At 42.3% G+C, this 12,720-nt stretch overlaps 1 protein-coding gene across 2 annotated transcripts in view; it reads right to left on the reverse strand.

Moving 5' to 3' along the window:
• Positions 1–12,720, reverse strand: part of IMPG1 (interphotoreceptor matrix proteoglycan 1) — a 126,909-nt gene that overhangs the window by 17,059 nt on the left and 97,130 nt on the right. For both annotated transcript variants that reach the window (XM_047735255.1, XM_047735256.1), the window contains 2 exons: positions 11,567–12,078; positions 8,861–9,080 (listed from right to left, as the gene is read on the reverse strand). In XM_047735255.1, coding sequence (XP_047591211.1) covers positions 8,861–9,080; positions 11,567–12,078 — 732 coding nt within the window. The remainder of the gene's footprint in view (positions 1–8,860; positions 9,081–11,566; positions 12,079–12,720) is intronic.

Genomic DNA, 12,720 nt, shown 5'->3' on the forward strand with positions numbered 1-12,720 from the left:
GAGGGTTGATAAGACTCTAAAGGGCGCCTGGGTGGCTCAATCGTTAAGCATCTGCCTTTGGCTCAGGTCGTGAACCCAAGATCCTCAGATGAGTCCCACATAGGGCTCCCTGCTCGGCAGGGAGTCTACTTCGCCCCCTGCCCCTCCCCCTGCTCATGCTCGCTCTCTCTCACAAAAATAAATAAATAAAATCTTAAAAAAAAAACAACTCTTATAAAGAGGCAGTAGACAGACTTGAAGAAAGCACACAAAACTGCTACCAAGTTCCAGCTGCAGCCCTTGGTGATTGTGTGACAAGTGTTAAGTTATTTACAATTCTCTAAGATACAGTTTCTCTGTATAATGAGAAATACCTACTTTTCATAGTTATTTATTAAGATTTAAAATAGCGTCAATTACTAGTAGCTGTTATTGTTTTTATGGTCACTACTGTGATAGTGACATCTATCACCTTTTCAAAGCTGGCAACTAAAGGGTTTGTTCTGGCTGGAGGCATCCTGGATGCCAGAGTGTAATTAATTTCAATGTTCACAATTTACCAGCCTTGAAATCTCCCCATTTTTGAGGAGACTTCTTAGGAATTCAAGGAGAGAGTGAGTTAGAATAAGTATGTGTAGTTTTGCATTGTTGAAATCTTCAACCTGCACAGCTAACTGGCATAAAAGCCGTACATGCTTCTAAAGAATTTTCAGAACAGTCTAAATAAAAGACGACTCTAGCTGCCAGGATGCCGGCAGAATCGTGAGCAAGCTGTGATTTATTCCGTCTTTCAGCTGATAAATCACAGATAGTTCTAACATTGGTTTATACTTTCTATATCATAGATTCCTTTATTCGGGTTGTTTTCAAAAGCTGAATGGCAACCACACGCGGCGATAACACTGTGTCACTTCTCCTACATGTCATTTGGCTTAACTGATTACTGGCCCTCATTTACAGACAGCCAGGAATTCAGACGCTGATCTGAATGTGGAATGCTACCTACCTAGAAATCTCATGAGAAGTTTCAAAATTTCTCTTCTTTTCTTTAGTCTAAAAGTAACCATGGGATAATATTTCCCCCTCCCAGTATTAGCATGACAAACTACATTTCCACCCTGATGTTAGGCCAGAAGAAAACAAATGAAAATGACTTGACTGGATTTTGTCTCAAGTTTTGCCAATAGAATTAAATAAGTGATCTATTTGGACATTCCCTATAAATATGATAAATCAGGGCTAGAAAAGAAATGCTAAGTCCTCTGACCAAGACTGCCTTAACCTTTCCCTCAGCTTGACTAACTCTAGACCCTTCACTTCTCTTTTCTTAGTGTGGCTAGTTTACAAAACTTGTAAATTCATTCTCTGCTCCTTTGAGATGTCAATCTTCTTTAAAGCTTCTTGCCAGTATTACAACTCAAGACCGTCTTCCCCAAGGACCTAGGAACCATTCCTTTGAAACGTAAGCATCAAAGAAGTAGCACCCTGTCTCCCAGTCTCTGTGGGAGGGTAGGATCCTTGCTCTATATTGTAAGACAGGAGGGGGACAGGCCATGTGGACGGCCTCATTTTCTACTTCATCCCAACCTCACTAAGATCTCACCTCTGCTCTTGCCATTCTGGTAGACTGCTTTTCCGAAGGGTTCTAGCAACCTCTGGACGATCCACTTAAATGACTGCCATGCATTGTTCACTCACAGCTGCCTGAAATCGCTGAATGTCCTTCTCTCCTGCTCTTCTCTCCCCGGCTTCAGCAACACCGTCTTTGGCTCCTTTCAGTGACAATCCTTCTATTCCCCATGAAGTGTTGGGGTTCCTCAGAGATTCAGTCCCAATTCTCCTTTCTTCCTGCCTTACACTTTGTCCTGGACCATTTTTTCACCTGTTCTCTGGTTTCAATTGAGGTTTCCCAAATGTGTGTTTTCCACAGTGGCCTCTGGCCTCAAGACACCTGCTTCATAGGATAGCAGTCAGTTCACTGAATGTCCATTCCTGTAAAACTGGTTTTCCCCAAAACATTTTTTGAGTATTTTCATGTCCTTAAGATAGCTTATTAATTTCATTTTGTTTTCTGCATTAAAAACTTTAATGAATCAATCTATGTAGCTTTTGTAGTTATATATTTTTGCAAGGTATTTTTAAAATTGGCAATATTTTAGGAATGATGAACTCTCTCTCTCTCTATATATATATACACCCATATATATATATATATATATATTTTTTTTTTTTTTTAAGATTTTATTTGTTTATTTGACAGAGAGAGATCACAAGTAGACGGAGAGGCAGGCAGAGAGAGAGAGGGAAGCAGGCTCCCTGCCGAGCAGAGAGCCCGATGCGGGACTCGATCCCAGGACCCTGAGATCATGACCTGAGCTGAAGGCAGCGGCTTAACCCACTGAGCCACCCAGGCGCCCAATATATATATTTTTTTTGAGAGAGTGCACCCCTGTGCACGCAAGGTGGGGGGAGGGGCAGTGAGAGAGGGAGAGAGCAAGAATCTTAAACAGATTCACACCCAGTGGGGAGCCCATTGTGGGGCTTGGTCCCAGGACCCTGGAATCATGATCTGAGCCGAAATCAAGAGTCCAGAGATCAACTGACTGCGTCACCCAAGTTCCCCCAGATATATGTTTTAATTTTGTAATTTTGAGACTACTTTAAGGACTGTTTAGTACCTAGTTTGAAGACTTTTTGAGTGTTTATAAAATTTTATTGAACTGTAAAAGACCACAGTCATAAAAAAAGAAAGGACGAATGAAAAGAAAAGAAAAACAGGCCACCAAAGTGGTGCATAGAGATCCAACAGGGGCTTTTAGACATCCTGGCCTCAAATGCACTGGCTCAGCACGCCTTTCCCTTCCAGGCTTAGCTCCCTTCTTTCTGTACTTCGTGTCCGAAGCTGCTAGCACAGTGAAATAACGGAAGTACCCTGAAACTTCCAGAAGTGTCTGCATCTTCCTCCTGCTCTTTTGTGGGGGGAGGGGTGGGGGAGCCTGGCCCTACCCTTCTCCGCCGGGGTGACCAGGGGGATTCTCCAAGGTATCGCGCACTCGACAGCGCCATCTGTGGAGAAAGCCTGCCATGACATCCCCTGGCCTCTAGAATTAATTGCTCTCTGTGGTGCGTCATAATATGTCTGCTCATATCCTGATCATTGTATTTGGTAGACTTAATTATAGGTCTTTGCATATATATCTGTTTCTCTTGGTTGATAGGGATTTGGCTCCTTGAGGGCAGGGATCCACTTTTGGGGTTCTAGTGCCTGTAATAGTGTCTGACTGGTAGCAGATAATCCCTACTTAATATATGAACTGGGGCCCAATCATGATTGTATTATCATTTATTTGTCTAACTTTTCTATAACAGCAAAGATAAGGGCCAGAGGGAGTAAGATGCTGGTGGTTTAAGAAAAACCATCCAACATTAGGAAACAAAGAGAAACATGGACCGCATTAACCTTAAAAGTCATCCTAGAGCACTAACAAGCCCAGCAACCCCCCCACCCCCCCCAGCAGATAGGGATCACCTGTGGGCCAACCCAGCCAGCTGCCTGCATTTTTTTTTTTTTTTCAGCTGCCTGCATTTTTATGGGCTGCAAGCTAAGAAGAGTTTTTCGGTTTTTAGATGGTTATATAAGTACCTACAATATACCCCTGATTTGACTTTTGGCTTACAAAGCCAAATATTTACTATCTGTCCCTTATAGGCACAATTTGCTGACCCCTAAAATGCGTCAACTTTGTCTGATTTACCATTTGCTCTTGGTGATGGTGTCTTACAACTCCAGAGAGTAGGAAGTTACTGTATGGAAAACGGATAAGACGTAAGGGTGGTACTTTCTGTTTTCTATTTAGCACGACATTCTTATTTCATCATTCTGCTTTGTTCTCTGGCTGTATAGAGTTCCCTTTCCAGAGCCTCTTTACACCAGATTTGTCATCCTAATGATTCCCTTATTAATGAGTGAGGTAAAACTTTGATATACGCTTACTCCCTGTTTGTATGAAAATTACGTTTTCCACATTTTAAGGGTTATTCCTTGATAAGTGTTGGGCGAGGAAGGGATGGGTAGGGCTGTTGGCTCCCAGGCCTGGGTAACATTGGACATGAGGCAGGGGAACCTCCAGGGTCTCGCAGCCTACTTCTGATGGCCTGTTTCTCCCAAGAAGGTGGGAAGGGAAGGGCAAGGGGTGAGACACAAAGTAAGTGTTGCTGTATTTGGCCATCCTGGTTGGGAAAAGGTTAAAATTATAGGATGCCTTTTCTGTTTTCCAAGCATAGATTATTGGGATTTTCTCCCAGAGATAAAGCTGGGTATTTATTCCTGGCACATGGTACTTCCTGCAGCCACCCCTTTTCTCTTTAAAGTTTTCCCCCTTTTAATTCTCTTTCCAGGAGAGTTTTCTCAACAGACTGGGCCAGAACCAATGAGTTCAAGTAAAGACTGGCAAGATCAAACATGAATCAGGGAGGTTCCTTGTATTTGCTAGATGGCCTTCTGGAACTATCTGGGATTTTAATTCTAAGTGCCCCTCAGACCTCTTTTAATACATGCCGGCAGCTGGGCACTGTTGCACATCAGCCCAAGCCTTAGACACTGGAAAAGACTATGCTAGCAAGAGAGCCAGGGGCTGTGTAAATTGGAATTTGAGTCCCTGTTCTTCAGGAACTTGAAGTAATTATCTTCATTTGGGGTCCAGGGACCTGAGAAGCAACATGATCAGCTGGTTGCACTGGTTGGTTGTACGAGGAGGACATTTTAATCAGCTTGCCTGTCAGTCACCACGACAGCTTACACTCCAGTATACCACTAAAAGGAGAAAATCTGGATCAGTTGGTCACGTTGAAAACCTAGGAGCAAAATAGCTGTCATATTCTAGATTAAAGAAAAAAAAGGAAGAAAACTATTGAAAATCATCTACATTTGTCTCCTCAATTTGTTTTAAAATCTAGACACCCATTTTTTTCTATGACCACAATACTAATATTGTGCACATTCCCCCAAACTAAAATCATACAGGAGAACTCAGGCTAGACACTCAGGCTAGAGACAGTTTACTGTAACTACAGGGTTGTTTTTTTTTTTGTTTGTTTGTTTTGTTTTGTTTTAAATGGCGGGGTTTAAAATTCAGGTTCAAGAAGTTTTATAAGATAAGCAGATTAATAGACATAAGAAGTTCCTTACCTCTGTTGAGAAACAATGGTGGTGAATGGTTTAGGGTTGGGGCCATCCCTGCCTGAACTGGGACAGGACGTGAATAGGGAAGAGGAGCTGTGGACAGTACGAGGATGAGGTGGGGGTGTGCGGGTCTGTCGCTGGGGTGGGTGCCTGACTGCTACTCACTCTTGGGTGGCCTTCTCTCCTTGCTCCATCCTCAACCCCTTCCAACCACTGCAGTTGGCACTACTGCCACAGATACATGTGTGTGTGTGTGTGGCTGGCATCCTGCCTCTCCAGATCTGGTGCTGACCAAACTCTACTCAGCCTCCTTGGAAATTCTCAACTTGGTCTCCACTCTTGAGCTTCAGTGTTCCCCTCTTCATTGTCCAATTTTAGCAAGAAGAATTTCTTCTCAGTAAGTTCCATCCACTGCCCTCCACCCTGCTCTTTGGTTATAAATTCCCACTTGCCCATGCTGGAGAGTCCCCTCTCCCCTACGTCAAGACCCCACTGCAGTGGTCCCTACGTCCATCGAGATGGCCCTCCTTGAATAGTCTTCCTTACCATCTTGCCAAGTGTCATCGAATTATTTTTTTCTTTTTTGGCAGTACTGGCTATCTTGGTGGCTGCTCAGCCATCTCCAGCACCAGCCACCACAGGTTGTCTCACTGGGGGAGACCAGCCCAGAGGGACTAGAATTCTCTACATTAATATCTAGCCCTAAATACTCTCTTGCCGTCAAGACAGTGGGTCCCAGTGAAATGGGATTTTAAAGGAAAATTCAGTGCTTTCTTCATTAAGCTTCAGTGATTCCCAAACTAAAGAAATTTGTAGCTGAAAGTGGCATATCAGAAAGTGCTCATTACAAAGTCTTTTTGAATGAAACCGCAGAAGTCTGATCACTCTAAAGTATCCCCCCTTTGGGCATCCTGCAAATTCTTTCAGGCAGGGATTGAATTCCATGTATTCATGTCTTATGTTGGTGGATAATGTTTATTGTTTTGGATTAAGCATGCAGAAGATGGTCAAGGTCTGATAATCAACCACTTGCTGGTTGGGCAAGTCTACCCTTTGGCTTTGGGAAAATAATTAAACCAGGATCTCTAGGGAGGTGGTGAAGCGCTCACCTCTACTCCCCGCCTATTCATACCTTCTTCCTTTCCACCCCTCCCCCCCATTGATTGGAAGAAATGCTTTTGGGGGCTGGTTGGCACAGTGGCCTTTCCCAGTAAATAGGAACCCTTTTAGGTATTGGATTTATCCATTTTGATATATATATATAGAGGAATTTGTAAAGTTACATTGTTATATATTTTTAACTTTTATAAAATCCTATTTTGGCTTTCTAACTCTGCTGTCCTCAAATCCTTTGGTTCAGGCTTTACTTATGTCCCAGCTGGCTCACTACAGCCATTTCTTGGCAGACTTCATCCATCTGTCCATCTGTCCATCCATCCATTGTTCTGTGAGTTTTCAATGTATCAGCAATTCAGATTTTTCTCATTCTCTAAGTATCTAGTAAGAAATAGCGATAAGGTAATGTCCCAGGCTGTCCCATGTGCTCTGGCCTCCCTTGTTGTCCTAACATTAAAAGAATAAATTGCTCATGTACCCCACAGTAGACGAGACAGTCTGGAGGCATTTCTGGGATAGCTCTGTATAAATTTGTCTTCAGCAGGGACTGAAACCAAAGTTAACAGCATCTCGTTTTGGTTGCTTTTGGCTTTTTAGAGGAAAAGCTACATAGTCCTACTGGTCCCAGGAAATAAGCACAATTTCAGTTCCAGCCTCCATACAAATACCCTGTCAGGGTACTTTTTATTGTTCTCACTGGTGCCCTACGCAGAAGGACCCTTTGCGCAAAGTTATTAAGGATAGTGTTACCGTATTAACTACCAATATTCCTTAGTTGGCTGCGAAGTAGTCTGTAGTATGCTGGGTGTTGTGAACATTTGTTCAGTTAATCCTCACAACTGTTTATGATCCCCATTTTCCAGTTGTGGAAATTGAGTGCTGCCGTTAGCGCATAGGATTCACATTCAAGGACTATGACCCTCCCAAGTCATTGCTGTGCTGTGTTTCCCTCCAACATCACATGGTCCCCTTGGCATCCCTGGCAATGTGTTACCAGCTTCCTGCTGTCTTTCTAAGGCGCTACTTAAGTGGCACCTTCGCTGAGAAGCCTGTCTCCAGAGCAGCACACCTGAGTTCTCCCGTCTCAACATGGCTCCTTACGCTGACCTTCTCATGTTGTTGGATGGGTCTCTAAGTCAACTGTCAGTTCTCCAAGGGAGGAAGGAGGCTGGACTCTCACCTCTGTTACACTTTCCAAGTTCTGTACACGTCCCTGCTCATTGCTTTCAACTGACTGGAGAAACTGGTCTCCTGATCCTAATTGGCAGGGACCCCCCTGGTTCCTTCTCAGTTCTGAGGTGGTTTTCAGGGGAAGAGGCAGTATATTACCAGCATTTAGGAGGTCTTTGATTTCTTAGGGGGTCCTCGGGGCTTTCTTAGCTGCCCCTGTTCAGAGGTAAGTACTCCCAGACTCAGTGCCTAAGGGTGATCTGTCTTTTTAAGGATGCTGTTTACTGAAATAGGAGGCAATTTTCTTTAAGTTGCTCAAAGTTCTGTTCTGTCAAAGATAAGGGTCTCCCAACTGAGCCTCTTTGTTTGCATTTTGCCAAGGCCCCTTTTCCCTGGGCCTTCATTGTGAGTCCACAGAAAGCTAGAGAGGATGTTAAAGATTCACTTCACTAATTCACAACCAATTAGGAAACTTTGTTTTGAACCTGACTAGAATGTAGCAGGGGCAGTAGATTTGGAGACTTGCCCCTCCACACTCTGGGGTATTTAAAAAAAAAATCTTCCTTTGATTGGTTAGAAAACAGAATTTTGAAAGTAGTGGTGGCAACAGTTCCTAATTTGGGCATAGCTGGTTACAGTGGTACACACAGCATGTTTTATTATCAGAACGAATATAAAATAGAATTTACTTTCTACTATGTAGCTTTGGGCTAACCGCCATTATCTTCAAAAGTTTTCTTCACATCTAACACTTCTCTGTTTTAACCTCCACACGGAAGCTGATCTAGGGTGTACAAATGGGAAGGGACATTATTTTCTTCTTTCCTTGTTGATGGTGCAGTGGCTTTTTTTCCAAGTTTGGATTTTGGTCTAATGATTAGTTTTCTTTCCTCAGGACACTGTTTTAGTTTCATCCTGAATTGTGTTATTAGGAGGCAATTCTGATAGTTAACTATGACTGGAAGGTTTCTTAGGTAGAAACCCTCCAGGTTGCTGCAGTTTGCTAAGAAAGTGATTCTGACTTCTAGCAGAATGCAAAGTAGCTTGGCTGTGGGGTACATTAAAAAAAAAAAACAAAAAACCAACAACAAAAACAATCTCTGAAGGCACAGCAAAAGTTGTGTTCTGAGGGGGAAATTAAACTCCCAGACTGTGAAGCACGAGGTGTGCTTGTTTTCTACTCTTTGATGTAGGAAAACAGAACCTGTGTGGTTTAGGGCCCTACCTTTCTAATAAGGTGATCCATTAGCTTCCAAAATGTTATTTAACAAGTGGGATTTTAATTTGATTTTTGTGGCCTCACAAAAACTGTGAGTTAAACTTTGTAGCCTCATAAAGACTGTGTGTCAAGCAAACAATCAAAACCAAAAAAACTCCCACAATTTTCTGGGTTGGATTTTTTTTTTTTTTTACCTGGTTCAATGTCGAGAGAGTAGCTGTCTATCTCCAGTTCAAGTTGTTGGGCTGCAGCAGAACGAAAATCCTCCAAGACCCCCTGCACAGCCTTGGTGAGGTTATAGGGCACTGACTTTGCAAACCTCATTTTGCTGTTCACGATCACACTCCCATTTCTGAAGTTAAGTATTTCAAGTTGTTTAAATCCTGTCAGATTGGAACGTAGATATGGAACCAGCTGCAAAACAAAAGATGATATACCCTTAACTGTGTTCTAAGTGCTCAGCTGTTGCTAATTCCATTTATACTCACTTCTCATTATCTGAGGCATAAATTTCAGTTCCTTTTTGACTGTCTTTATTTTTGTGTTTGGATTTAACGGGAGACTGGAACACGACTATTTAATGATCTATTTGCACTCATTATGTCCCATATTTCCACCTTTCTGTTTGTGTATTGAGATGGATGGGCAGTGATTTTCTTCATGATGAATTGTGAGAACAGAGGATTTTTAAAAATCTAGGGCAATGTTATCAGCAAAGCAGGAATGCCAGGTTCAGTTATTAAAAAAAAAAAAAAAACCCAAGCAAATAAAAACATGTTCCAAACTGAGTCCAGGAGCAGACTGACCTATGCCTGTATAAATGGGACGTCTATTTGGAAGCAACCAATTGAAATGACCTATTGAAGGAACATATCAGCTTGTCTGTCTATGCAGGGCATGTTTCCTGGTCAACCAGTAGGTCGTGCAGTAGGAACAACAGGAGACTGGCCCTCAGAAGACTTGGTTGTCCGTCCTGAAACTGTCCCCAGCCAGCTGTGTGACCTTCATCAAACCATTTATCCATTGTATTGGACCTCAGTGCCCTTATCTGAATTGTGAGGAAGAAGAAAAAGTGGTTCCCTGAGGACCTTTCCCAAATTGGAATTTAATAACCTCAAAAGCATGCCTAAGGGCATATTGTGGTTCAGATTCCACACCTGCCTATTGTGAGCCACAGCCACCCCTGAGATCACTTTCCAGAAATGTCTGAAACTCAGCAGTGTCTGCCTTGTTCTTGGCCCTGAAAGTAACGTCCTCTTTAATAAACTGAAACCTATGAACACAGAGAATACACAGATGCAAGCTAAAATCTCCCAGGCTTAGCCCAGATCTACTTTTTCTTGTCTCTGTCTCCACCCCACCAGAATTTTGACCCTAACCTTGCCCACATTCCAATAGCCATCCCCCCTGCTTTGTCTCCCTACTCCCAAATCCATTTTCCTCTTCACAGGAAAGAGGCTGCCTGGCTAGAAACCACATTTCCCAGTCTCCCTTGCAGCAAGTTGTGGCCATGTGCCAGTTCCCATCTACAGAATATGAGTGAAAGAGTTGTGGGAAATTTGGTATCACTCACTTTCTTAGGGAACTGCTTGCCCTGGGCTTCCTCTCTTGCCTCTTCTCACAAGTGGAAACAAGGATTTACCGGTGACTCAGCTTTGTATGAATGAGGAGACACCACTGGGGTTGTCAGAGTTACAAGACGGAGGAAATGTGAGTCCCTGGATGACACTGTAGAGCAGAATTGCCCTGCCCATCAAGTTGAAGAGAAATAAACTTGTATCTTATTTAAGTTACTACATTCCTTTTTTTTTTTTTTTGAGGTAGAGTTGACACACAATGTTATATTAGTTTCAGTTGTACTACATAGTGATTCAACAAGTCTATCTGTTATGCTACCCTCATCACAAGTGTAGCTACCATCTGTCGCCATATTTAAGTTACTATATTTTTGATCTCTTCATTATGGAAGCTTAGCTTCTAATTAATACACCTGAGCTAGGTGCACTGGGACTCTGTTCCCTGAGATTGTTCCAATATCTACTCACCTCACCTCACTGGGGTGAGGGGAGACCTCACAAAGTCTTCCTTTAACGTTCACTTGAAGACCTCGGTTTTTATGTGGTTTTAATTTGTATAATGATTTAACTTACATGAAGCTTACAAATATTTTTTCTGTTATTTTCAGAAATTCTACAGTCTTTGCATTGTGTACTTTAATTGGCTGTGACTGTATACAGGTATCACAGAGTTGAGCATTTCTTATTATATGTGTGTCTCTTATGGTACATGTAGAAACAAAATAAACATGTGAGCTTTGGGAGTATTGTATAATCAAAAGTATATGCCATCACGATCATCATCTCACTTTCTTTGTTAGGAATCAGGGATGATATGCCATTTAGCTATTTTTTAGTTTTATGAGAACTTAAGGAACTAAGTAATGAGTGCTTACACTTGAACTCTGGTCTCATGTGTTGTGGACCTTTTTGGTTTTGACTCCTTCCATCTGATGGCTGGAAAACAGCCTGTGGCATTATAATTAGGGAGAGCTTGCTCACACTGCTTTTAAATTCCACATTCAGTACTTGAGTGGCTATGTATTATTCCTGGGAAAACTACATTAAGAAGAACTTAATGAAAAGTTCTTAAGGATAAGATCTCATGAGGCTGGATGGCAGTATCTGTCTGGAGTGTCCACGGCAGAACTTTCTCGCTTATTGGATCTGAATCCATCCCCACACTTCAGCTGAACGTCCTTGGCCACAGCTACGTCAGAGGCCTGTCTCTTGCAACCTTCATTGCTCAAGACAGCCAGTGATGATATTATAAAGTAGCAAAAAAAAAAAAAAAAAAAAAAAAAAGAAAGGATGTGCAGGGACTTGGATGCAGTGCTTACTCACCAGCTGTGTGAATTGTTGCTCCAGAGCTTGGTACTCCAGAGAGCTCTTGTTGAACAGGTTGTTGGAGAAGGGCATGTTGGCGACTCTCAGACTGAAGAACACCACCAGTTCATGGCCCTTGGGGGCAATGGTCATAGAGCTAGTGGTGATGTACTGTAAAGCTGGATTGAGAGTTGTAGTCTCCAAGAAATGACCTGTGGTAGAAACATCCCCACTGAGTCTTGGCACCTCAGAAGAGGCGGGAGTGTTCGTTAGATCCATTATGTCTAAGTCTCTCCTGCTATCTTGGCTGCCTGAAGATGCAGTTGAATGTGAAATTTCCAGAGCTGACTGGCTGATGGCAGAATAGCCATCTGTGGGGATGATTAGTCTTGGGATTGGTACTGTCTGATCAATGGGCATTATGTCTATGGTGTTTTGGTCAGTCAGAGAGAAGATGCTGGATGGTGTAAAGAAAGGTAGAATGTCTGATAGCAAAGCAGAGGCCTTAGCAAGAGGAGACAAAGAACTGTCTGTGGAAAAAGCTTCTGAGTCCAATTCATTTTGTCCAGGTATTTTCCCCAAAGAAGAGAAAGCAAAAAAGGAAATCCAACATTAGACTTAACTTAAAAAAATGCATTTGCATTGATTGTTTTTATGTGATATTTTTAAAGAAGAAGAAATTGGTATAGAAAGGACATGCAGTCCTGTGTTCAAACCTAGGGAAGGAGAGGGTGGGTCCCTGTACTCATTTTATTCAGGCCCAAGTAGTTTCAGATCGATAAGAGTAAAAGACCACCAGTAACCCAAAATTTCTGCTTAGCCAGAAACAACACACCTAGGGACCAGCTGGTAGAAACTGACTAGGTCACCAGGTGGTGCCAAAACACAGATGGCATTAGAATAGATTTGGATTCCACATTCCCATCTGGAACTCCCAACCAATTAGCTAAGCAGTTTGGGCCCAGAAATTTTATTCACCTTCCAATCATCCAAGCCTGCAGTTTATGCATTTGGATTTTTTTTTTGGATCCGACTTATCACATTTTTGGTAGTTTTACCACTTTAAATTTAAATTATGCTTTTCCAAAATTGGATAATCTGACTGAATAACTTGCCAATTTTCAAAATGATTTTGAGAAAGTAAAGGTGTGGGTGACACATAATTTGAACTT

Source organism: Lutra lutra, chromosome 6, assembly GCF_902655055.1.
Source record: "Lutra lutra chromosome 6, mLutLut1.2, whole genome shotgun sequence".
NCBI classification, from domain to species: Eukaryota; Metazoa; Chordata; class Mammalia; order Carnivora; family Mustelidae; genus Lutra; species Lutra lutra.